The following is a 27,399-nucleotide window of genomic DNA, read 5'->3' on the forward strand; positions in this document are numbered from 1 at the left end:
TGTAAGTCACCACTTCAAATCTTTTTTACACTAAACACACACAAAAACTTGTCTTTCCCCTGTCTTTAATGAAAAAAACCATTTGCCCATGGTAGTAAATCTAAGCAGTACAAAAGAATATTCAGTGATAAATTCACTCTTGAGACAGTTTTAACAAACACATTTCCGTCTCTTCTCCAAAATAGAGTAACAGATTAAAAGGTGGATGGCTCTTTGGTAATAGCGAATAGGGCCAACTGAAAAAAACAAGAATTACAAAGAACAGGCATGTAGTTCTGTTCAAAATAGAGACTTGTAGCTCTCATAACTCAGCCCTCCACAACTCTTGTGTGGTATGGTAATTGATATAGTGATGGCTATCACATATTTAATAAATCTTCAAATGAAAGTGAAAGTCGCTCAGTCGTGTCCAACTATTTGCGACCCCATGGACTGTAGCCTGCCAGGCTCCTCTGTCCATGGAATTCTCCAGGCCAGAATACTGAAGTGGGTAGCCTTTCCCTTCTCCAGGGCATCTTCCCAACCTAGGGGTCAAACCCAGGTCTTCCTTGTTGCAGGTAGATTCTTTACCATCTGAGCCACCAGAGAAGCCCAAGAATGCTAGAGTGGGTAGCCTATCCCTTTTCCAGGAAGTGGATCTTCTCAACCCAGGAATTGAACCGGGGTCTCCTGCATTGCAGGCAGAGTCTTTACCAGCTGAGAGCTTAAATCATCTTTATTCAGCTCTGTTCTGGGTGACTGGAATAAGTGAAATGCATTTTTTTGAGATTTCAAATATCTGGAAACTTTGTGTAGAATATGTTATTTAGAGAACTAGATAAGTTTATTTAATTAACTTAATTTATCAAGAACTCCAGATAAATTAATTCTTACTTAAGTAGCTTAAAGGTCAGTTTCAAACTCTAATCTGACTATAACCAAAACACCTAATTGGTGCCTTTTTTCCTAAAATACTGAATTTTATCCCTGATGCCTTTTGTTTTGTTGAACAGAATCTGTCTTCTACTTAAAGGGGCAATGTAGTATCTTTTATAGGTCTAGGAAGGCAATTTAAATATCAGCCAAGATGGTTGGCTAGTTGGATAGTCTATACCTCTCAGTCATGATACCTTTCAAACACTTAACACCTTAATGAATCTTTGACAATATGTGGATTGTGTTCATTACATATTCATTCATGTGTAAAGCAGTTGTTGAGTTCCATTTGCTTGTGGAGATACAGTGAAGAACAGAATAAGCATGTTTTGCCTTTATATAGAATTTATAATCTATGGCGGATGCAAACAGTGTGAGTGAGTGAGTGATAGTCGCTCAGTTGTGTCCAACTCTTTGCGACCCCATGGATTGTATAGCCCGCCAAGCTCCTTTGTCCATGGAATTTTCCAGGCAAAAATCCTGGAGTGGGTTGCCATTTCCTTCTCTAATCAGATGCTCCAATCTGATTCTCCTAATCAGACACTCCCTTAAATACAAGATTACAGTCTCTCAGAAAACCTCCTATAGAGACACGTAACTTCAGATCCAAGTACTAACAGAGTAAATGAAAATCTCTCAGGTCTTCAAAGATTTCAAAGGGAGGACAGGAAGCCAGGTTGAAAGAAGAGGAGGGAGGTGGGGGGCAAAAAGGGTGGAAACAGTATACTGATAGTGAAGGCAGTGGCACCCCACTCCAGTGCTCTTGCCTGGAGAATCCCACGGACGGAGGAGCCTGGTGGGCTGCAGTCCATGGGGTCGCAAAGACACGACTGAGCGACTCCACTCACTCACTCACAATATAGGTACGGTAGAGGTAAGACTAGCTCGCTTCAACAGGGCCTGCACTGCAGCCCAAAAACATCTTGACATTTTTTTTTAAATTTCTTTCTTATTCATTCTTTTTTGATGAGATCAGTGAAATAACTGAACTTTAGTAAGAGTAGCTGTTTTAGACTTAGTCTGTTCTCCTTAGACTCTTTGTGCTCATATTCCCCTGATGACTGAATTTACCGCTTATTTTCATGAAAGGCTTAAACCAATCTGAAAGCTCAGTCAGCTTTCAACTTCTTAAAATGTCTTTCCATCCATCCTATTCTTTGGGATCATGTTGTCATCCCTCTTTTCCATAACTAACTTCTACCTAAGTTCTTAATCCCAACTCTTTATGATATTATTTGCAATCTTGCTAAATAAAGTATCTTTTTCACACATAGAATCCATGCCTTAAATATTCGTTTTCTCAGCTTTAACTTCTTTCTTGCAGACGTGCTCAGGTTTACCACTTAATGAAAAATAAAACCTTTCTTTATCCCTTCAGTCTCTTTCCTTCATCATTTGACTTTAGATAATTGCCTATCCTTTTTCCTTCTTACTGGGCTTACCTGATAGCTCAGTTGGTAAAGAATCTGCCTGCAATGCAGGAGAACCTGGTTTGATTCCTGGGTTGGGAAGATCCCCTGGAGAAGGGAAAGGCTACTCACTCCAGGATTCTGGCCTGGAGAATTCCATGGACTGTATAGTCCATGGGGTCGCAAAGAGTTGGACACAACTGAGCGACTTTTACTCCACTTTCCTTCTTACTACCTACCTAGTCTGTAACCTTGCAATCAGATTTTTATCCCCAGCACTCTACTAAAATAACTCTTTGTTGTTCAGTTGCTTAGTTGTGTCCAACTCTTTGCGACCCCATGGACTGCAGCATGCCAGGCTTCCCTGTCCTTCACCATCTCCCTGAGCTTGCTCAAACTTATGTCCATTGAGTCATTGATGCCATCCAGCCATCTCGTCCTCTGTTGTCTCCTTCTACTGCCCTCGCATCAGAGTCTTTTCTAATGAGTTGGCTCTTCACATCAGGTGACAAATTTCAAACTTTTCCCCTCTATGTTCATGACTACAACCTTTTCCAAGTCACTGGTTATTATATTTTATTATATCTGGTTATTATATCTTAACCAGATTTCTGAGGTAGCCTCTTAATTGGCCTTTTTTCTACCTTTACCTCTTGTCTCAGTAGAGCAGCCAAAATGACTGTTTTTAAACAAGTCAGATCATATCATTCCTTCGCTTAGAATCCTGATAGCCCTTCATTTCACTCATAGTAAAAGCCAGTTTCCTATAACCTGCCCCTCTTTTCATCTGCTCTTCCCTCTTCACTACCGTCAAACTGTTGGTGTCTTTGCCCCTCCTCGAACATGCTGGGTGTCATTCTGCCACAGGGCACTTGCATGAGCTGTTTCTACTACCTGTATTCTTCCTCTGGGTAGCTACTTGGCTCACTTCTTCACTGCCTTCTTGTCTTAGCTTAAATGTCACTTCATCACTGAAGGTGCCCTGACTGCACCAATGAATGGTGCAAAATGCCCCATTCTCTTGGCTCTTCCAAGGCCCTTTACCATGATTTAGTTTTTTTGTTATTCATAGAGCTTCAGCTTTTTACTTACTTTATCACTTATTATTGTCTGTCTCCTACTAGAGTGTAGTCTTTGTCTTTTTTGTGTACCATTCTCTGAGTTTATCCTGCTTGGAGTTTGTTAAGTTTCTAGTCTTTCATCAAAATTTCGGATGTTTCTGTCCGTTATTTCTTTAAGTATTCTTTCAGCCTTCTCTTTTTCTTCTCCCATTGGGACTCCTATTATGCATATGTTTGTATGTTTTGTGATGCCCACAGGTCTCTTAGGCTGTGTTCGCATTTCTTCATTCTTTTCTTTTTCTACTCCTCAGATTGGATTGTCTCAGCCAACCTAACTTCAATTCTCAATTAACCTAAGAAAGATGATATTATCTCTGCCTGTTCTGCTGTTGAGCCCCCTCTAGTGAATTTTTCATTTCTTAGTTTACTCATTTAAAGGGCAGGGCTGAGAAACATGCTGATAATGCTGTAACTTTTTGAATGTTACTCTAGGTTCAGAAATGCACTCTGAGATTTTTAAGAGCTTTGTTGCTTATCACGGGCTTCCCTGATAGCTCAGTTGGTAAAGAATCTGCCTGCAGTGCAGGAGACCCTGGTTTGATTCCTGGGTTGGGAAGATCCCATGGAGAAGGGATAGGCTACCCACTCCAGTATTGTTGGGCTTCCCTTGTGGCTCAGCTGATAAAAAATCTGCCTCCAATGTGGGAGACCTGGGTTTGATTCCTGGGTTGGGAAGATCCCCTGGAGAAGGGAAAGGCTACCCACTCCAGTATTCTGGCCTGGAGAATTCCATGGACTGTATAGTCCATGGGGTCGCAAAGAGTCGGACACAACTGAGTGACTTTCACTTTCACTTCTTATAGTGAAGTAGCAATTTCTTTATATAAATCTTATGAATCTACTTTCTTCTCACCTCTTTGAGAAGATTTCATTCCATTTTGGCATAACCTGAAAGCAATTAATCTGTTTGGAAACATACCACAAGCTTATCTAAAACTATGATAATTTTTAGTTTTTCAAAATACACTAAGATGATAAAAAAGAAATATTAAAGATAGGACTAAAATCATAAGGTTTGAGGCAGGGTCTGTGTGGTTTTGTTTTCCTTATGGTACTTTACATGTAGTAGATGGATAATTCTTTAAATACTAAATTGATGGTAAAAAACTGCAGTAAAAACTAATTTAAAAACTGCAAATAGCAGTAGCTTAGGATCCAGAATCTCAAGGGACACTGTCTTTTGGAGATGAAACTGTTTTCTTTTTCAGTTATTTTTCTGATAATATTTTATATATTTTTTATATTGAGATGAAAACAAAATTCAAAGTGTATACTATCACCCCTCTTTTAATCTCTAAATCTCATATTCACTTTCTAAACTTTTATAAACTAGCCAAAAAATAGAGCAGGAAATGTTCATGGAGACAGATGAACTTTTATTTCTGATTAGGGATTAGTCATTTAAATACTTAATTATACTGATCCAAAGGCATTAAAACAAGATACAGAAATTATTTGATGATGTTATCTTAAGAGATAAATGTTTACATAGAAAAACTAACATTCAAGGAATGTCAGAATTAGCTAAAACAACTGAATGAAAGTCTTATGAACTGTTATTAAAGAGTTAGTGTATTTTCTACTAATTTTCAGGTTCTTCCTCCATATCTTGCCTAGCCCTCCCCACCCTCATTGCATCTCTGTGTAATATAACATGTTTTTTGCTCTTCTGTATTTCCTATAAATTGATACATGTAAAGACTTGGTCTAATTCACAGTCAGTTTTTCACTCATTTCTTCTTTTCTCTCTCTCTTTTTTTTTTTTTAAATTTAAGGAGAGGCTGGCAGTGTGCATAAGGCATAAGGTCTAGTTTTTCTTTTCATGATGTTAGCAGTCTGATAATGATGCTGATATCCATTAATTTCATTACATGTTGCAAAATATTGACTACATTGATATCATTTTGTCATTTATTCATTTATTAGCTTAGTTTTAAAAATTGTATATTTACCAGCATGTGTGTGTGGGGTTCCTGATGGCTGTGTGGAAAGAATCCTCCTGCCAATGCAGGAGACACAGGTTCCATCCCTGGGTCTAGAAGATCCCCTGGAGAAGGAAATGGCAACCCCCTCTAATGTTCTTGCCTGGGAAATCCCATGAACAGAGGAGCCTGGCGGGCTACAGTCAATGGGGTCACAAGAGTTGGACATGACTTAGCAACTAAACAATAATAATAGCATGTATGTATGTGTTTGGATAAAGATTAACATAAGGAAGTTTTGCTTTCAGTGAATGTTTGCATTGCGATCATTGCTTGGAAAAATTCATTTGTACTTTGAGAGCTGCCTATCGAAAAATTAAAGTAAACCTAGAATATTATGATTTGGGGGCTTCCCAGGCGGCGCTAGTGGTAAAGTATTCTCCTGCCAGTGCAGGAGGCATAAGAGGCACAGGTTCAGTCTCTGGGTCAAGAAGATCCCCTGGAGAAGGAAATGGCAACCCACTCCAATATGCTTGCCTGGAGAATCCCATGGACAGAGGAACTTGGCAGGCTACAGTCCATAGGGTTGCATATAGTCAGACACGACTGAAGCGACTTAGCACTCTTGCATTATTTTATTTTGCTCTTGAAGAAGTTGAATGTCTAAGCTAATTTATTAATGAGTTTGTCGTTCCTTGTCTTAACAAATTTTCTGAAGAATGTGTCAGAGTTGGAATAATTATTATTAGACTGAGAGACATATAAGGATTTTTTTATGTGCTTTTTTGAGTTTCTAGCCCTCACAGCCTGTCTCAGTCATTATGGTAATAAACTAAGTAAAGCTCTCTGATTAAGCTCCCAAACAAAGGTCTGTGTTTGTGTTCACAGGCAAATTTTTTTCTAAACCTCATGAAATAGTTAATACTTTTTTTTAAAGCATAATACTTTTAACAAGGGGAGAGTCATAAAATAAGATTTTGATACGTTTCAGATAAAGTCTTTGTGAGTCACTTTTCCCTGGACTGTCCTGTCCTTGCTGCAGCTAAGGGGCAAAGTGGGCAGAGTGTTCTCTGTACCACCAACTCTCTGAAAAGTCAGTGAAGAGATCTGGATGTCAGAATCCTAGGTATAATCAGTTTCCTGGGTTTGATATCCAACTGGTTTTTACATTGTTTTGAGTGAACTTTTGGGTATGAGTTACTTTTTTTTAAAATAATAAAGTTAGTAAATAATCCAACCTTCCCTTTCATCAAAGTTCTTCCCCCCCACCCCACCTTTTTGAGGTATGGTTGATGTATAATATTGTATAAGTCTTAGATGTACAACATACTGATTCACAATTTTAAAAGACTGTGTTCCATATATAGTTACCATAATATATTGGCTATATCCCCTGTGTTGTAGAATGTATCTTCATAGCTTATTTACTTTATACATGGTAGTTTGTACTCTTAATCCTCTACCCCTGTCTTGCCTCTCCCCACAAATTCACCTTTATAGACAGTTTTCATAAATTTGGCTCTACTTCATTGGAAATTTGAATTTACCATTCATTGGGGTTTGAGGCTAGAGGACAGTTTCAGCATAGAATTATAGGTTTGAATTGGTCTGTATGTAATAACTGCTTTCATTCACAACAAGATACTTTTTTTAACTTTCTATTGAAATGTAATATATGAATAGTCTCTTTTTTGTTTTTATTGAAGTATAATATACATCTAAAAACGAGCGCATAATTAGCCTACAGCTTGGTGAATTTTCACAGCTGAACAGCCTGTGTAACCAGACCTAGTTCAACATCAGCACCAGCCTTTCAGAATCCCCCTTACACTCTCTTCCAGTTATTATACGCATCAGGTTGCCCCTCACAAGTAACCATCCTAACAGGATAGTCTTTCAGAGAGGAGATCAGATACTTCATTTGTCAGGGTTGTCCTCTTTTCTCTATTTGCTGCAAATATGAAGAAGATAAGAAAAGAACAACTTCTCTTTTCTTATCAACACAAAAATAATTGCTGAAGGCAAAAAACAAAAATCAATTCTTTTCATACTGACTCCTATTTACCAATGTAATATTCCATCAGAGTAATAACTGGAAGATTTAAATCATTTGGAATCATGTTGGAGTCTCTGTATGTGACATTTGTCTTCTGAAGCAAGACCCAGAGTAAGCAGGAGTAATGAGAGGATGCAGAGCGGCGTTTGCCCCCACCCCCTCCACCCATGACTGTTTCCCACCCTGGAGGAGACAAGGAATGACAGATGCTGGGATGCAGAGCTGTGGTCGAGGGATCACCTGATACTTTCCTGTCTTTGCTTACAGTCTCTGAACGTTGATGATAGATTTCTAATATCAATATTAGAATTCTGTTGGAGATTTTTAATTCGGCAACTTCTGTGTTGAATATAACTCTCTTGTTTCCCATAACTTTCACAAAATTGATTAAAGTTGTTCCATCTTGATTTAAAATATGTCTCTGTTTCTCATCAGGACCCCTGAACAGTGCCCTAGCGTTGTTTCATTGTTGTCAGAGAGTTACAATCCTCACGTGCGTTATGGAGCTGCCATGGCCCTGGGCATCTGCTGTGCTGGTACAGGAAACAAGGTAAAGCCCAAAGCCAGGCAGGCAGCTCTTTCCTGGCGCCAGACTGTTTTTCCTAGCAGAAAAGTTTATGTAACAGCTGTAAAAATACAAGTGTGCTATAATCTGTACTTGCCTCGCAAGCTAAGCTTTCCCGAACTTCCCCACTTTACTGTGCCGGATTGCTGAAAGCGGTTTAAGAACAAACCACATTATATGGGTGGCTCTAGTAGAAACAATGCTGTTGAATTTTTTGAAAAGTGTTGATTTCTTTAAAAAGAAAAAAAAATATTTTTCTCTTTGAAGAACTACTCTGGCCATTTTACATTGTTATTTCACATATTTAATTTGCATAATTAGTATTGTGGAAATCAAAGTTCTTCTTGAGACCACCATGGTCAATTCAGTTTGATTTTTCGTGTGTGTGTTTTAACCTTATACCTAACTGCTGTTTGTCTGTTTTTTTCCTCAAGAACGTAATAGGTAACATGGTATTTGTTAAGCCCTCAAAAGTGACAGAAAGAGCTGGGCTAGGCACATTGATGATTCGAAAACGGTTTTTCATGAGATTCATAAAGAAATGCACCAGTGTTTTAATAACAGGTATTCGTGATCAACAGCAATGACATAATCATCACATTTTGCCTTTCATAGCACACATGAACACATCTTGCCTAGTTCCTCAAAAGGTGTACTTTTTCTTTTAATAGCGTACAAGCGTGTGTCTGTGTGTGAAAGAGAGAACAAGAAAATGGTTATATCCCCAGAGTCTTTACATCAGAATGGAGCCATGTTTTAGAAATCATTTCTTATCCAAACTAAAGTAAAGCATAATTTTTGGTTTATTGATTGATTCCAGAAATTAGATTTTAACTTCCTTGACTTTTTCTCTAATAAGGAGGGTTAGTATTGGATACAAATAATTTTTCCTAGTCACATAAAACATTATTGAAGCTAGAAATTAAAATAGGCATTTTCACTGTGTGGTAAGAATTGTATAAAAATTTAGAGAGAGACATGCCCTTCCAGTATTCCCATTCTGTCTCCTTACCCTGCTTTATTTTTCTTCAGAGCACTTAGCATCACCTGACATATTTTTATGACTTAATTGAGCAAAAGAGTTCTTGCTCAAATACAATGAACAAATGCTGGGATATACAAAGCTCTAGTGGTTTCTTTGTCTTTTTTTTTTTACTTTTTATTTTGACCTATTTATTTATTGTCTGTCTGTCTCTCCACTGAAATGTAGGGTCCCTGAGAACCAAATATTCACTGCTAAAACCTAAAGTCAGACCTGACACATAGTAGAGTTTCAGTAAACATTTGTCAATTGAATGATAGAGGGAAGATCATTTTAAGGATATGATGAGGAGCAAGTTGGACATGGTTTCTGCCCTCACAGTTTTGTTTTTTTTAATGTTTTCATTTTTTTGGAGGAGAATTTCTTATATGAGAATGTATCTTCAGTTTTATTAGAAAAGTCATTGTGTGTAAAAATACAGTTTATAGAAATTGGCCTTCATTTTTTTCCAGACACATCTGTTCTATAAATAAAGGAAAAATATAGTTGAATGTTTTGCAAAGTATTTTCTCCCTCGGGTCTTTAGTAGACATTTATGTCAGACTTCATAAGTTAAATGTAAATTAGATTTTTTTTCTTTCCAGATTATTCTGAACTTAATATGGTATCTAGGAGCAAATGTTCTTTGAGACACAGCATCTGACAAGTTAATTCAATGAACATTTTTCATTACTTTTACTAAACAAGTCTGCTTTATTTCTAGATAGTTTATATGATCTACTTATGAATATCTGTCTGAAGTTTGGCACTTTAATTTTCTTTCTGAAAAACCTGAAACACTCTGTTTATTCTAAAATATGTCTTTGAGGTTATATCACATACTCTAAAGGCCAAGTTAGTGTCTTCTAACTCATAAGTTGGAAATTCTGTTAAATTTTTATCATGACTACTTCATAAACAATATTAACAATATATGAATAATATTTGAAAAACTTATTCTTGTAAACAACAGCACTACATTTTACAGGGAAGTGAGAAAGAATGTACTTATGTGATGTTTATCTGTTAATCACTCTTGATTTTTTTTTTAATAAATAAATTGACATGTAAGGAAATCATTACTCCCCACCCCCAAAAAAGGATTCAATTCATTTACTCGGCTTTGAAACAAAGGACATTTGAGAAATTACATACTGTATTAAAATAAGTTTGATAATCATATAAACTCATTCTTCTGTTCTTCCAGATTTATACTTACCTAAGGACCTTGTTAGAGGTGCTAAACAAAGCTCCTGCAGAGTGTTTAATAGAGCAAAAGACTTCCTGGTCAAATATACAAAGCTCTAGTGGTTTCTTTCTCTTTTTTTTTTTTGAATTTTTATTTTATTTTGGAGTACAGCCAGTTAACAATGTTGTGATAGTTTCAGGTGGACAGAAAAGGGACTCAGCCACAAATATACATGTATCCATTCTCCCCCAAACTCCCTTCCCATCCAGGCTGCCACATAACATTGAGCAGAGTTCCCTGTGCTAAGGAGTAGGACCTTGTTGGTTATTCATTTTAAATATGCAGTGTGTGCATGTCAATTTCAAACTCCCTAACTATCCCTTTCCCCACCCTTCTCCCCTGGCAAACATAAGTTTGTTCTCTAAATCTATGAGTCTGTTTACTAGCGGTTCCTTTAATTAGGTTTCTTAAACCTTTTGTTATGATATATACGTTCCTGGAGCCCTTGATGTGCTAGATACATTTTTGAATCTGCAAGAGGGGTTAATATATAGTATGCTAGAGTTCCCAAACTTATTTAATCAAGGAATCCTGTTTTCGTAGAACTGATATTCTGAAGAATTTAATATTGGGAAAATCCTGGTAAACATTTTGGAAAATTCCACCATATATAGTCTTTCAAAGTGTAACCATGGAATCAGTTCTAATCCTGTTTGATTTAATTTGTGTTGCCATTCTACTAGCAAGTAAAATCTTGTTTTCAGAGTTCTGTTTGTTTTTTGTTTGTTTCGATTTAGATTTGATTAATTTTTTAAATTAGGTTTTGTAAAATCATCTTAAGATATTATCTTTCTCTAGTATTTGAAAGAAGTTGGATACAGAGTCAGACTGGCCTGAGTTTGCTACACTTAGGTGATTTTTGGCAATTCACCTTTCTGTTTCTTTGTTTATAAAGATTGTTTTCTATTGCTCTTGTTGTTTTAGTGGAAGGTATTTTATACATTTTGGATGAATATACCCTCTTCATCCTGAATATGTAATAAATATATAAAATATCTTCCACTGCACCTGGAAAATAATATTGTTTATCAAACATTAATCTCATTTTTTCTTACTTTCTTCCTGACCTCTTTTACCTGAAAACAGGGGCACTCCTGTTCTCTAAGCTTCCTTTTCACTTAACCATCAGTTATATTGAAACTTAAAGCATGCTCAGTTCTGACCGTTACATCCAAATAGTCTTAAATTAACTTGTGAATACAATGTTAGATGGAAATATTGTGTTAGAAAGACAGTAACTAATTTGAAAATTTAGCCACATGAACTTTATTAAAAGTTTTTTTTTATGCTTTCAGGAAGCAATTAATTTGCTGGAACCAATGACAAATGACCCTGTGAACTATGTGAGGCAAGGAGCTCTCATAGCTTCGGCTCTCATCATGATCCAGCAGACTGAAATCACTTGTCCAAAGGTGAGCGGACAAAAATATTCTCTAGGAGAGAACTAGTTCAGACTTTTCTTTAGTAGATTATCTTCTCTTGAGTACATTTTTACCTCAGCTATTGTGAACACAATGCATAGGAAGTAAAGAAGTAGGAGAATGGGAAAGCTTTAAGTATATAATATTCTTTGAATGCATTTTTTATAAATTAATGGTCACTTTGTTAATTCAGCTGCATAGCCATACTTGAAAAATTGGAACTCATAGGTTGGCAAAATCATAAAAATCAACTTTAATTTCTGCCTTCTGCTGTCCTTTTAAAGTTTGTTCAGTGGGATGACCTGTTCCTCTAATACATGATACAAACTCAGTGGTCCATGACTTTTTTGATTCATCCTCTGAGGCAATAAAAAGTTCTGCAGTCACTTTATATAGTGTATACAGTTTCAGTTAAGAAAAGAGCTCATCCAGATTCTCTGTAGCAATGTCGTTGCCTTCATTGGAGACCCCTTGGGCGGGGTTTCAAGTGGCTCCAGGAAGACTGACTTACTTTATCCACAACTCTTACATATTTTGCCCTCCTGCAGGTCAGATTGTAATAGATTTTCATTGCAGCTTTGCTTGCCTCTTCCTCTCTCTCCCTCCTTCCTTTTCTTCTCCCTCCCTCTTGCATTGCTTGTGCCTCAGTCAATAGCAAATGCCTCTCACTTCATGTGTCAGATGTCAGTGCACAGTGACCGCTGATTATATTAAGCCCACGGCGTAGTCTCTCTGAAGCCCATTTCTAGGCTTGGAGTTAGGAGGACTGATTTAAAGCCCAGCTTTCCCCATTCAAGTCCTTTTCACATATCCTTCTATCATCTAGTCCTCACATAGACCATGTGGGTGACTCCATAACAGATGTCAAGGTATCTATTTTAAAATCTCACGGGCTCTCCTCTCAGACCTTATTTCAGACTTTTGTGTCTAATGTATCTTTGCAGCTCAGCCAGAACTTCTCATTTTGTTGAGAAACAGATGATGTATAGATCGTATTTACATATACTAAAATTACCATGTTTGACATAATGTAATAGATGTATATAGTTTATGCAGTAATTTCAGATCTTTTCATTCTTAATTTAAACTTAGAGCATTTAACAAGCTTGTATTATTTCTGCTTCTGTATGAGAAGCAGTGAAAGAGATTGACAACAGAAAATGCCATTGGTATACTGTCTTTTTGCTCATCAGGTAGATTTATTTTCATCAAAGTAGATAGACTGGGAAGGGGGCAAGGGAGGGTGAAGGAGAAAAATAATTTTAGAATTCATTGATTATTCTGTGAAACTTTGTTTAATAAGTTTCAGTTTCTGAGCAGTTGCTGTCATTTTTGTTGCTGTTTTTTGGGTTTTTTTTTAATCCAGTTCTACTCTTTCAAAATCACTTCTAAGACTTCTAAAAACTGGATTATTGCAGAAATAGACTCAAACTTTGCATCCTGTTTTAATAATATATTACTCTAGAACATCTTTTCAAACAGACCATGTTTCTTTTTGGGTTGTGTTTTTAAATACAGCAGTTATAATATGAGTAGTTTTTGCATCTTTTATGTCTGCTTTTGATCGTCTGTTGATCTTTGTTAGCTAGAAGTTATCCAACTGAGTAATGTCATTAAAGAAGGAAGTTTGGTCACGGAATGCATCTCCCCTAACAGAAATATACCCTGATATTTATTCACTTTGGTCTGTTACTTTCATGTTTATGTATTATGAACATGACAAATGTTTTACCATCTTCCCATCCTCTGCTGTAGAATTTCATTGATTTGATTTTATAACCATAAACTGTGTACCAACAATGGCCAAGTACTAATAAGTAACACTTTTGCATATTTAGAAAAAGTTAAAAATAATGCAACAATTAGAATAATTATTATTTTGTAATCATTCTTAAACATTTGTTGAACCAAGTCTTAGCTGATGTGAATATGTGGAACACAATTCCATCTTCACATTGTATCAGAATCTTTGGTATTGATTCAGAATGTTGAAATGTAGTTATACCTGGTAGCCTATGCCATTAATATAAATTGCATGGGGGAAAGTTAAATGTGTACCCCAAGGACAAAAAAGCAAAACTTTATACAACAAATGTTCTTTCTGGAAACACTACCCCTTACAGTGAAATTGTTACTCAGTTCATAAATCCTTAAAGTTTCATAAATCCTTAGAGTTTAAGTTCTATTTTGTTGTTTTCTGCTCTGAAGCATATGATCAAGAGCTTTGTAGACTATAGTTCATATCATCTCTCTTTTATCTGATAATTGCTAAGAAGACAACATTGATTGGGAATTCCCTGGTGATCCAGTGATTAGGACTCCACACTTCCACTGCAGAGAAACTGGTCAGGGAACTAAGATCCTGCAAGCTTCACAGTGAGGCCAAAAAAAAAAAAAAAAGATATTCTTTCAGGGTGGTATGTGTTATTGCTGAAAAGAAACAACTGTTAACAAGCTTGAAGAGAAGTTCTCCAGGCTACAGGGTCCTAGTCACAAGGTTACAACCAGTCCATGAAATAAAGTGAAAATGCCTTGAAATCAAAAGTTGCATGTTAATTTAATCAAGACTATAACCCTTTCCTTAAAGGAATCCAGAAGAGATATTTCTGAGACATTTTGTGAGATTCTCAATGGAAATTTCCAAAGGAAATGTTTTTTATGTAATCGTGATCTATATCACATCCTTTCATAGAATGCTGTCTTTAAGCTCACTAAGCTCTACATATTGTGGTCTTAGTTGAACTAACTCCAGTACATCTTTGCTTTTCTTCTGCCGGTTTCTTACTCTCACAAACATAGGCCTAAGAACCTGTATACCCTTTTGGGTGATTACAGACCCAATTTAAAAAGCTGTTATACCAGAGGATCAGAACCATTTAACTAGAATAATGTTCTTTTACAGATCTTGAGAGTTATTTTGTCTCCAAAACCAAACTCTTTATGAAGAATCTACTTCTGTTTTTCTTATTAAATGAACTCCACTGTCAGCAGTTACTTGAACATGTATATAGCAAGTAACATACATAGCATCAGATAAAAATATTGAAGTATAAGAATAGGACCTAGTGCTCATCCTTGCCCAATATCATCAAGCCTAAGACCTGCTACAAGGAAGCTTCTCCTACCACTGACAGGTACCCCATTTGGAAGTAGGATCATATTTGGCCAAGTTTGATAAGCTTTTGCAGTTCTAAAATAAATCAGCATCAACTTTTATAAGGTTCATTTTACAGTATAACACATTTGTAAATAGAAATCTATATTACATACTGTTGCCTTAAGTAAGAGGGGATTTAGACACTACAGGTGTTGGTGGTAATATAAAGATAAGGCACAGGCAACTAACGTGAACAAAATTATGCTAATAAAATTGAGGAGGAAGCTAGAAACATGATTTGTTATGTTGATAGGAGGAAATTATAATAGCACTGCCAGGAATATCTTGAAAAAGAAGAAAGATAATTTTCACTTTAGTCACATTAAGTTTGAGATTATAGCAAGTCATTTGGAGATAAGATGAGAACATAGGGAAATAATCAGAACTAAAGAAAAAAATAGGAGCCAGTCCAGATAAATTATGTAAGTCCAGAGCCCTTTATCTGCAATTCCAATTCCAGAAAACTCTAAAAACTAAGAATTTTATTTGTTTTTAAACTCTCATTTGGCTGTAAAATCTAACCTTGTATGAACATGTTTATAGCCTTTATCCCATTTAGTAAAATATTCAGTCATTTTGCTGCTTCAGAAATATTAATTTGGTTAATTATGGGATACTATCCCCATACTCCACTGAGGTTATTGCATAGTTAATGGTGTATGCACCTGTTAACTGTGAATTCTGAATTCCAAAATTCATTTGGCCTCAAGGATTTTGTGGAAGGAATTAAGAGCCCTAGTTGAAGTCATAAGAGCTAATGTATTATTATAAAAAGATAAAAGGGGGCAAGAAAAACCCTCTGAAATTGATCTCTGATGTACAGTTTCATTTCTATATCCTGGAAAACTGAAGGAAAAAAGAGAGACAGAGGAAGAGACATACCTAGGTGATAAGTAACAACAGAAAAGACTTAATGGAATTTTATTCCCTTCTCCCCCCTACCTTTATTTTTCTCTGTGGCATACAAGCATGGGTTATTTTTTTTCCCCGCAACAGTATAAGGTGTGTAGAAATAAAAACATGACGATTATTTAAAATGTAGGAATTTGGAGAGGGTAGACTTTAATCACGGAGAAGGCAATGGCACGCCACTCCAGTACTCTTGCCTGGAGAATCCCATGGATGGAGGAGCCTGGTAGGCTGCAGTCCATGGGGTCGCTAAGAGTCGGACACGACTGAGTGACTTCACTTTCACTTTTCACTTTCATGCATTGGAGAAGGAAATGGCAACCCACTCCAGTGTTCTTGCCTGGAGAATCCCAGGGATGGGGGAGCCTGGTAGGCTACAGTCCATGGGGTCGCACAGAGTTGGACACGACTGACGCTACTTAGCAGCAGCAGCAGACTTTAATCAAGCACAGCAGAAAGCATGGATCACAGCATTGTCTGAAATTTAATTATCTTTTCTTTGAGATTATCATGATATAAAATGGAAAGTTAATATGACTTTCTTCTACAAATTCTAATTTGTTTTCTGTAGGGGCCATATTATTCATACTGATGAAGTTGAGTCAGAAAATCATGATCCTTAGCCATGAAATTCTTTATGAAGAATTGTAATAATGAAAATGAAGTCACTGCTGCATAAATAATAAAATAGAAAAATTTTTAATTGATGAACAAAAACTGGCTTTTTAAGTACTAGTCTACTTAATGTTAATTGGATAAACCTATTATGTATTTGTATTGATTTTTTTTTTAATTCCATCTTTCAGATGTTGCCTTCTTATTTTGGGTGTGATTTTATATTTAAATTTTTCCTTATAATGTACATACAGTGCTTTGTCCAGTGTTTCTTTTTATAAGTTCATGAACCATTTCATAAACTGTTAGCACATAAAATTTCCATCCTATATAAGGTAATGTAAGTGTTCTTCTAAAATAAGTTCAGAATCAAAGGAATTTGACCTGTTGAACTAGAGTAAAGGCATCAAACCTTAGGATTTTTAAAGCTGGAAGGAAATTTGGTGATGATCTCATCATGCAGGGTTTTATAGTTAGAGAAAGTAAGATGTAGAGAAGTGGCTTGTTAATGGTCATAAGCTGGGTAGTGGCACAGTTAGCTCATTGTTTTCCCCATCACATTCTGTTGCTGCCTATGAATAAGAGTGAGCACCATTTTAAGAAGTATTGTTTTGTTAGAGGTAATAGTCACGGAGGACCGGTGGGATTCTTCTCTGGTATAGTAAGACAGCCGTGCTTATTGAACTATACAATGCCTTTTACACATTGCTTTATGTATATATTACCTCATATGATCCTTAAAACAGCCATGTAGGTGTTACAATCCCTGTAGACATGAAGAAACTGAGACTCAGAAAAGATCAGTATCAAAAAAAAAAAAAAGAAAAGATCAGTATCAAGAACTTACCCAAACAGCTTATTAGAGCAGAGGTATTTACAAGCCAGTGTCGTCTGATCCTGTATTACTCTGTATTATAGCGCAGTGTGGCCTCCCAGACCAAGATAACGGAAGGGAGAAGAGATTCTGAAAGAATATGTAGTGTAGATAAAATCATTATGTTAGGAAACTCAAATTCGGTGTTTTCCGCTTTTGGCAGATTTGGGGAACTCCATAATCATTCCTTCTTGAACAAGCAGGTTTCTTTCTCAGTACCTACCATTTGAAAAGTGCTTGGTGGGAAAAGAAAAGTGTAAGACATGGAAGAAACATAAAATATTTCCTTTATTGTCACACAAAAATCATAGGTACTTTTAACAAGAGCATATATTTTATAAATCCTCTTTTCTAGTTATAGAAGTTAATATATGTTAATTTTAGAAAGTACAGAAAATAATAAAGAAGCAAATAGAAATTACCCATAATCCCTCCCGAAATGTGTCAGCATGTGTGTTCCTTTTTGGTGTGTTCTTTTGGTAAGAGTAATTATTACTCCTCAAAAAGTTAATGTGTGTGCATAATGAAAATCTGTATTGTATGTGTGAATATAAATCCAAAACATACTCATGCAGCTGCAGTGAAGAGTAGTTTGTTTTAGGGTAGAATGGAAGGACTGTGCCCCATAGGAGCCCTGTAGGTGGATGGTGAGCAGAATAGCCCTAATGCACAGTGCAGCGAAAGCCTGTGTTCACTCACACAGTTTCAGCCTGCTGACTAACAGTGGTGCAGTACAAAATCGCATTCAGCATTCCCCCGAGTCTGAATCATCCACTGTGGAATGAGGATTGAAAACAGAACTGGTGCTCTGATACCAGAAAAGTCGTGACATCTGTGCTTCAACCATGGGACAGGTCTGCCGTCAAATCTGGTCCAGACCCCCCTCTCTTTGCATGTTGTGAATCAGAATTGAGGTTTCATTACCACTTGAGCAGTCTGTTCCCTGCTCTAAAATCACACAGCAAGGGAATAGAATTAGGCTGTAATTCTTTTTCTTGTTCCTTCAGGTGAATCAGTTCAGACAGCTGTATTCCAAAGTCATCAATGATAAACATGATGATGTCATGGCCAAGTTTGGCGCTATTCTGGCCCAGGGCATACTGGACGCAGGTAAATGTTTTTAAATCTTCCACATTTATTTATCTCTTTAAACTAAATCTAATGAAATATCTTTTCTGACTATATGACAAAGTAGAAATTGAGTCTGAGACAAATTATTTCTGGAAAAAATTTGGAATCTGCAGTTCATAGAAATAATTTAGTACAGTTAAGGCTGCAAACTGTCAGGGTTTGAATCCCAGTTACTTACAGTCCTAGCTATAGTTCCCCTCTTTATGTCTGTTTTCTTGTCTTGTAGAGTCTACCTCATAGTGTTGGGAGGATTAAAAATACATGTAAAGCAATTAAAACCATCCCAGTACCTTAGTAAAGTGTTTGATGAGTGTTGGCTGATTTTTTTCCTTTGATTTTCGTAGTATGTATCAGTTTTAAACAAGTTGACATTGGAAATTTTTTGAGGAAAATAAATTTTAGATAAATTCTAGCAGCCAAATCATCCTAAAGTGAGGTACATGCAGTATTTGCCTCATATGCATAGCACATTGTACCGGCTCCTGAATTCACATTCGTCATTACTACGCTATGGTTTGTTTCAAAAGAAATGGGCTGATTTTTCAAGATAGAATGGTGTGTTTTAGGACCTTGGATTTTGGGTTTATTTAGCAGCATACTCTTTAACTGTTTGTTATTATTGGTGATATTTCACTCAGTGAGATTCTTTCTCTAACTGTACCCTAGGCATGTATATAATATATGAATTATACATAAAAATAAGAAATTGTATAATCTTTTTTATTAATCTTTGCTGATTTGGAAGGTAAAAAATAGTATCTCAAGGTTTTCATAGTAATTCTATTATTAGGTGAGCTCTCAAACTTATTAGTTATCTTAATTTCTTCTAATAACTGTTAACCATATTTATTACCACTGTTTTATTGGTCAACTAGAAATGTGTTTATATTTCTAGTGAATGAGATCAGGAAAAGAAGCTGAATGTTTTGATACCTTAGGTTTTTTTGGTTAACCTCTTCATATTTTCCACTTGGAGTATTTTTTAGTCATAGCAAGATTTTCAGTGTCCTTATTTTATAATTTTAGGTAATCTCCCTTATAGATGAGGCTTTTTAAAAAATCTGTCTCCTTTCTAATTTGATTGTTTTACCTTTTTCTTGATTAAGTTTATTAGATTTCTCTTCATATTTGTTTATATGCTACTGTTAGTCTTTCTGCCCCCTAGATTATTTTGGCTTGACTCTTATTTGCTTTTCTCTCTCTCTCTTTTTTTTTTGTAATGTTAGCGCAGTTTTCTAAGTTTCTAAGGCAAATACTCTTCTCTTTTAATCCATTTGTCTAATGGCATTTGTTTTGTTTTAATTTTCCAAGAAGTTGAGAGTTTTCTGCTTAAATTTTTAGTGTTTAAGGTACAGTTTATATTTTTCTCTTTTCAATTTAAAAATAGGTTATTGCAGCTGTATATAAATAAGGAAAATATTCTATGGATACTTCAGATGAAGTAAACCATTTCAGTTCTTGACAATATTGATCTCTTTTTCCTGTGGTTATAAACATTACAGACATTGACATGCCATAGTTTCTTCCTTCTCATTCTTTGCCACCTTTCAGGGTTTTTATGTTATACTTGCATTGTCATTGTTGTTGTTCAGTGATTAAGTCATGTCCAACTCTTTATTACCCCATGAACTGCAGCACGACAGGCTTCCCTGTCCTTCACTGTCTCCCAGAGTTTGCTCACACTCATGTCCATTGAGTTAGTAATGCCATCCATCCATCCATCCTCTGTCATCCCCTTCTGTTGCCCTCAATCTTTCCCAACATCAGAGTCTTTTCCAGTGAGTCAGCTCTTTGCATCAGGTGGCCAAAGTACTGGGATTTCAACTTCAGCATCAGTCCTTACAGTGAATATTCAAGGTTGATTTCCTTTAGGATTGGCTGGTTTGATCACCTTGCTGTCTAAGGGACTCTCAAGAGTTTTCTCCAGCACCACAGTTCAAAAGCATCAGTTCGTCAGCATGCAGCCTTCTTTTGGCTTCCCTGGTATCTCTGCTGTTAAAGAATCCACCTACAGTGCAGGAGACCCTGGCGTCGGGAAAATCCCCTGGAGAAGGGAACGCCTACCCACTCCAGTATTCTTCCCTAGAGGATTCCATGGACAGAGAAGCCTGGCAGGCTACAGTCCATTTGATTGCAAAGAATTGGACACAATTCTCTGAGTGATTTTCACTTCACACTCTTCACAGCCTTCTTTATGGTCCAACTCTCACATCCGTACATGACTACTGAAAAAACTGTTGCTTTGACTATATGGACCTTTGATAACAAAGTGTTATCTCTGCTTTTTAATACACTGTCTAGGTTTGTCATAGCTATTCTTCCAAGGAGCAAGCATCTCTTAATTTTGTGGTTGCAGTCACCATCCGCACTGATTTTGGAACCCAAGAAAATGGAATCTGACACTCTTGACATTTTCCACATCTATTTGCCATGAAGTGATAGGATCTGATGCCATGATCTTAGTTTTTTTGAATATTGAGTTTTAAGCCAGCTTTTTCCTTCATCAAAAGGCTCTTTAGTTCCTCTTCACTTTGTGCCATTTAAGTGGCATCATCTGCATATCTGAGGCTGTTGATATTTCTCCCAGCAGTCTTGATTCCAGCTTGTGATTCGTTGTCATGGCTCATAACAAATACATTCTCTTGTGAAATTATAGTTCTCAGTTTAGTCTTAGATTCATGTTTAAATGAATTCTTGCTTACCACCATTTCTTTTTTGCTGCTGCTTTTTCCAGGGTATCTATACTAAGACTTGACACTTAACTGACTGGATTTTGTCAGTCTCTAGTATACATTCAGGTTCACTCTGTGGGTTTTGATAGATGCGTAATGATATGTATCCACCTTTACAGTATGATACAGAATAGTTGTACTGCCTTAAAAATCCTCTGTGCTCTACCTTTTCATCCCTCCCTCCCTCCTATCTCCAGTCCCCTAGCAGCCACTAATCTTTTTTGCTATCTCTTAGCTTTAGTGTTTCCTTTTCCAGAATGTTATACAGTTGGAATCATACAGTGTATAGCCTTTTCAGATTGACTATTTTTGGTAATTGGTTTTTAAATAGGATTTAGAAGTAACGTTTTACCACTCCATAATCTTTTATTTTTTCTTTTAGCTGCTTTGTTTTGAATTTTATGATTTTACATTTCAACCCTTTACTCATTCATTCATTGGATTTTTACTAAATCAGAGTCATTTGTTAAGGAATTGGGGAGAGAACAATTCTTTATTTTAGCTTTATTCTGCCATCTCTACTAGAAGTCCTCTCTGTGTTTTCCCCTCCTTCCTCTTTGAACCCCTCTCTCCTTCTGCCACTTTTTTTGTGTCTGTTTGATCTGTGATGAGCCAATTAAATTTTAGTGCTTCTTTCCATTTCTTTTTAGTGTTATTAAAAGTTCTGTAGTGCCATGTTCACTATTAGGAGCATAAAATTATTTCCTTTCCCTTTTTCACTTTGCTTTAGAAAAAATTTTAGTACTGTGATTTGTCTCAGAAGTTAATGGTAATAGAGAAAATCCGGAGAGGGAAACTTCAAAGAAATGAGTGAAGTTGAAGTTTATGAGAACTCATTCAATGATTTAGTCTCTTCATGGAGAAAAGCTGGAGATTAAGAAAGTTTATAGTTGAAGTTTATAAAACTGTGCAAATACTATCAGTAAAATAAACTTTCCCTTGTTTTATATTAATCTCACACTGTTAGAACAAAAAGCAGGTTTAGTTTCTAAGTCTGAAGAAGATAGATTTCATTGAAATAAAAGGAAATTCAGCTTCAAAACAGGTCAAATATCACATTCTCTAGGAAGCCTTTCCTTCCCTTCTACCCTCTTCAGCCTCTGCCATGGGTTAGGTGGGCCTAGCTTTATGTCTGTCGTAATACTTTTATGCCTTATTTTAATTATCAAATTATCCATCTTCACTAGATTGGAGCTGCTTGGAATCTTTTTCAGCATTTTGTTCAGAATTCTCAATCCGTAGTAAGCATTCTGTGAATGTGAGGTCAGAATGGGGAGGAATATAAGCCAACAGTAAAAGTAGAACTCATTCCTGTTGGAAAAATACATTTAAAGTATACCTGATTTTTTCTAGGTAAAATTGTAAATGAAATATCTGTAAAGGAGTAACGAAAAAATCTAGGTTATTTGGTTGAACAGTAGAACCCTGATTCTTACAAAAAATTAAAATGCTTTTTGGTTTAAGTTTGTATTCACTTCCTGATTCCAAGCAAAATGTGAAGACATCTGTGAGATACTGAGATGAAGTGGAATCAAACAATGGAGATCCACAATTGGAATTCAGATTAGGATGTTGACTAGGCGCAAACAAGCCCTGTTTTCATAGGCTGCATTATATGAAGTACAAAGTTCACATCTTGAGTTCTGGGGTCCAACACTAACACTGTGACTGTAGACCAGAGGCTGCAACACAGTAGCCCGTGGGCCACATCTGCCTTAAACACGTGTTTTTGCCTGCCTAGCAAAATCTGCAAATACTTGTCAGAAATCCAGATTCAAGTGCACTTTTAAAAACAAAATTACATGATGACCATGGACCTACACCCCGAGTAACATGTCCTCTTTAAATATGATACGAACTTTTCCGTTTGCTTCAACTGTACTGCTTTCTCATTTGTTTACCTGACCTGTCCTAAAGACATTCATGTTTGCAACCTCCAGAGCATCCTAGAATCTCAGCCTTATGAGGGCCTGTAAAGACGTAGCTAACTGACACTTGGACCTTAGTTCTTTCTTTACTGGCTTTCAAACTGTATTTCTCTATACTCCCTCAGGGGATAGTCTAGGAGACATGGCAGCTGGTCGATTAATAGGTCAGGTTCAAGCCCAAAATCTCTTCTAATTTAATAGAATTAGCTCTGATTTGTTTTATATATTATGCTTCCTCCAAAAATTTTTTAAATCAAATCAAGGATTCGATATTAAAATTTTTCTTCTTTCATGGTAGTGCTCTAGTGCAGATGGTCAGATTCAAACTCTCATTTTGCCAATGGGGCAAAAAAAACCTTTTAGAGGTAAAATGATTTGTATAAGATCACAAGCCTAGTTAATCTTGGTGCTACCTGCGTTCAGACAATACTAAAGCAGAAAGACAAAAAGAAGCAAACAGTATCTACCTCTTGTCTTATGCTGTTGTATGACATGTACTAAAATTTTACTTTTAGTTTGTACGTTAAAAGCCAGTGTACAATATAGATTAATATTTAATTTAACGTACAAGTTCTGATTCCTTCAGGCTTAGTTTTTTAAAAATGCCTAGTGTATGTTTGTGTGTATGTATGTGTGTGTGTGTGTGTGTGTAAAGAAGTTTTCGATTACCCTGAGTCCAACATTTCCTTTTGGAGACCCTTGATAGATCACTGGCTAATTCCAGTGACTTCATATTAGATTTTATGAACTATACTCTCAAACTAATCACCAAATTCTTTTCTAGTGCAGTACTTAGAAATTGTAGTTTGCTCTGCTAGATTCATGTTCATGATTTCTGTCCTTTTCTGCAGGTGGACATAATGTCACGATCTCCTTGCAGTCCAGAACTGGACACACCCATATGCCTTCTGTGGTTGGCGTCCTTGTCTTTACCCAGTTCTGGTTCTGGTTTCCTCTTTCACACTTCCTGTCATTGGCTTATACCCCTACCTGTGTCATTGGCCTGAACAAAGACTTAAAGGTATGTTTGCAAGAGCTCAGTTTTATAGAATATCTTTACTATATCCTGTTCGCCACCCACTCCTGAGGATTTTCATGAAAATCTTAAAGATTAGTTGGCATCTTATTAATAAAATATTTTCCCCTCAGACTGAGTCACCTTACTGAGAGGAGTGTGTTGGTGGAAGTTTTGAAAATTAAGTCTCTTTACTAACAGTGTAACCTTGGGTAAATCAGTTAAGAAATGGTGAGAGGGGGCAAAGGCTTTATAATCATTGATGAATTTTATTTAATATTGAATGTCTGTGAGAGCTTTTGTAGGATTTCATGCAGATAAATGACATGGTGAGATTTGCAGTTTAGAAACATCATTCTCGTATCAGTGGAAATTTGTTACAATGCTGTTGCAACCGTCTGGGCAAGGGAGACCTAAACTAAACCTTACTAAGAAAGGAAGGTTAGAGACAGGGGTATGTTCCACTGTTATGCAATGCTAGAGTGTTTGCTGGAGGAAAGGATTGTTACTAAGGGAAAACCAGATAGGTAGATGTCCCTTTGGTAGTGACAAAACAGGACCAGGGAGGTGAGGAGCCAGGGGCAGTGATAGAATGAAACTAGTCACGTAAGTCAAAGACTTAAGGTGATGCATTCCCTGTCATCACACTGTTTTGGAGTGGAACGAGGCAGGGGTCGTGGTTTCACTTGTGTCTTTCTCAGTCCTTTGGCCCAGTGATTCACTTTCTTGGTCTTCCATCCTCTCAGAGGCTTTCTGACCTTTAAATAACTCTTACATTTGGTCATCACTGTTGTTAAAATATTCTTTAAGTTTTCAAGGTGGAAAAATTTTAGGTAAAAAAATGACAGATAAAGATTGAGTGTTTCACTGGATTGATTTTTTTTTTCTTCAGTATAGCTGTATAGCCAATTAATTGTCTTGTAAATGTTTCAGTATTAACTACTTGTATATATATATCGAGCAGTTTGCTCTCTTAGAGCAAGAATCTTTTGGTTTCCCAATCTCTAACATTGTGGTTAAACATACAGTGTAATCTTAGGGACTTCTTCCTCCGGCACACAGTTTTGTGATCTCTATATCCATTCCTTACAATGAAAGTGGGATGGAAAAGACAAGGTTGCTTGTCCTAGTAAATGTCGTGCTTATTACCATTCCCTATCAATGCAAATTGGGTAAAAGAGAAAATTTCAGACTAGAGAACTTTAAACCTGGTCACCAAGTAATGCAAAGCCAACTTTTCCATTAGGCTCATGCTAGATTCTGTAGTGTAAGGACGGGACGTGGAAGTTAGGTGTGCAGATTAGATAATCAGATGATACTACAAAAAAGGTAACAGTTGATCTGATGCTCACACCATGACTGGGACTTAACCCTCTGAAGCAGGGTGCATGGTAAAATGAAAAATGAAAGGGATGCCTGTTCAAAGGCACAGAGCTTCAAGAAAGTATAGGAACCACAGTGGTTCTATAAAGCACCTCAAAACTAACTCAGTGAAAGAAGACAGATGCCTTTAAGGGAAGTGTGGTAACATAATTGAATAGCTGTGTGATTTAATGTGAATTGAAACTTCTGGCATCCCTTTGCATCTGTATGCTTATTTTGAGTATAGAATCCTTAAACCTTGATTTTGATTATTTTAATAAAGGGGAAGAATTCTCTTATTTCTTCAGATGCCGAAAGTTCAATATAAATCAAACTGTAAACCATCAACATTTGCGTATCCTGCCCCTCTGGAAGTACCAAAAGAAAAAGAAAAGGAAAAGGTAGGTTCTTTGTTACTTTGAGCACCATTTGTACCTATATAGGAGCTGCTTAGTGTTTCACTTGGGTTTGTTTTAAATACTGTTATGTTTTAAAGTAGGTATTTTTAAAGTAATACTTCTTATGGTCAAATCCAGCATTACACAAGAGATGGAGTGAAAGCCCTTTTCTCTCCTGGTCATCCAGGTCCCATGTTTCAGGAGTCATAATTTGTGAATCCTCCAAATGTTTTTTCTGCACATGTCAATACTTTTTATACCACAAATCATGTTTTCTACATACTGTTCTGCATCTTACTGCTTTCATTTTAGCGGTTCTTTTAATGTGTATTGATCTCATTTTTTCCAAAGCTGCAGAGCAAGCCCTTCGTGTGTATATTGTTTTACCAGTTCCTTATCTGATAGACATTTAAGGTTATTTCTGATTTATCAGTGTTACAGATGAGACTGGGATAGAGTTTTTATACCTGTGTATTTGTGCACTTGTACAAGTATATCTGTAAGTTAGGATCTTAGATGTGGAATTGCTTGATCAAAAGTAATGCAAATTGTTCATTTTTATAAGTATTAACTGAATTTCCTTTCAAAATGGATATAACCGATTTATAGTCCTCCCAATGAGTATAAAGATATTCAGTTAAACTATGGTAAAATTGAGAGCTGTGCTTGTCCCTGTAGTTTTCTCAGTAAAATTATCCTTTATGACACTTCAGGTTTAGGAAAATGACTTTTTCTCTTAAGAGAATATTCCGTATTAGCCAGTTGATTGTTTGCTGTAAATGTTATGGTTGCTGCTGCTGCTGCTAAGTCGCTTCAGTCGTGTCCGACTCTGTGCAACCCATAGACGGCAGCCCACCAGGCTTCCTGTCCCTGGGATTCTCCATGCAAGAACACTGGAGTGGGTTGCCATTTCCTTCTCCAATGCATGAAAGTGAAAAGTGAAAGTGAAGTCGCTCGGTCGTGTTCGACCCTAGCGACCCCATGGACTGCAGCCTACCAGGCTCCTCCATCCATGGAATTTTCTAGGCAAAAGTACTAGAGTGGGGTGCCATTGCCTTCTCCGAATGTTATGGTTAAGTAGGGATAATTACGTAATTGATGAAATTTCCAGGTGGTAGGTGATAGTGTCCTTTGATAATAGCATCTTGTTCATCAGCTGTGTATCTTATTCATCAGCTGTGTTTCAGGGTGCCCCCCTACCTTTGAGTCTAAAACAAGGGCAGCTTTACACAATTACTGCCTAGCCTTTCAAGGTCCCTGTTTCACTTCTGGTTTCAGTGAGACCCATCAAGGATGATAATTCCAGATTAACCACTTAGCCACTGTGGGTTACCATTGTAGGGCATCTAGTCCAGTGAAAGAGCTTTACAACCAGGTTTGGAGAAAATTATTGTTTTCCAGTGCTTTCCCTATCAAGTAAAAAAGGATGTGGCACCCAGATCTCTGTCTCAGAAACTTGTCGTAGCAAATTAACATCCAAGGTATACTACAGATTTAAATTAAAACATTTAGAGCTATATTGGACACAAGCCTCTAGCAACTAAAGATTTACCTGATGACTGTAACAGTAAGTTATCCTTATATTCCCAGATTATTTTG

At 36.6% G+C, this 27,399-nt stretch overlaps 1 protein-coding gene across 3 annotated transcripts in view; it reads left to right on the forward strand.

Moving 5' to 3' along the window:
• The window catches only part of PSMD1 (proteasome 26S subunit, non-ATPase 1), an 84,374-nt gene that overhangs the window by 49,069 nt on the left and 7,906 nt on the right, over positions 1 to 27,399 (forward strand). For all 3 annotated transcript variants that reach the window (XM_027516058.1, XM_027516067.1, XM_027516075.1), the window contains 5 exons: positions 7,859 to 7,973; positions 11,554 to 11,670; positions 18,242 to 18,344; positions 23,877 to 24,046; positions 25,711 to 25,803. In XM_027516058.1, the coding sequence (XP_027371859.1) occupies positions 7,859 to 7,973; positions 11,554 to 11,670; positions 18,242 to 18,344; positions 23,877 to 24,046; positions 25,711 to 25,803 (598 nt within the window). The remainder of the gene's footprint in view (positions 1 to 7,858; positions 7,974 to 11,553; positions 11,671 to 18,241; positions 18,345 to 23,876; positions 24,047 to 25,710; positions 25,804 to 27,399) is intronic.

This window comes from Bos indicus x Bos taurus, chromosome 2 (genome assembly GCF_003369695.1).
Source record: "Bos indicus x Bos taurus breed Angus x Brahman F1 hybrid chromosome 2, Bos_hybrid_MaternalHap_v2.0, whole genome shotgun sequence".
Taxonomy (NCBI): domain Eukaryota; kingdom Metazoa; phylum Chordata; class Mammalia; order Artiodactyla; family Bovidae; genus Bos; species Bos indicus x Bos taurus.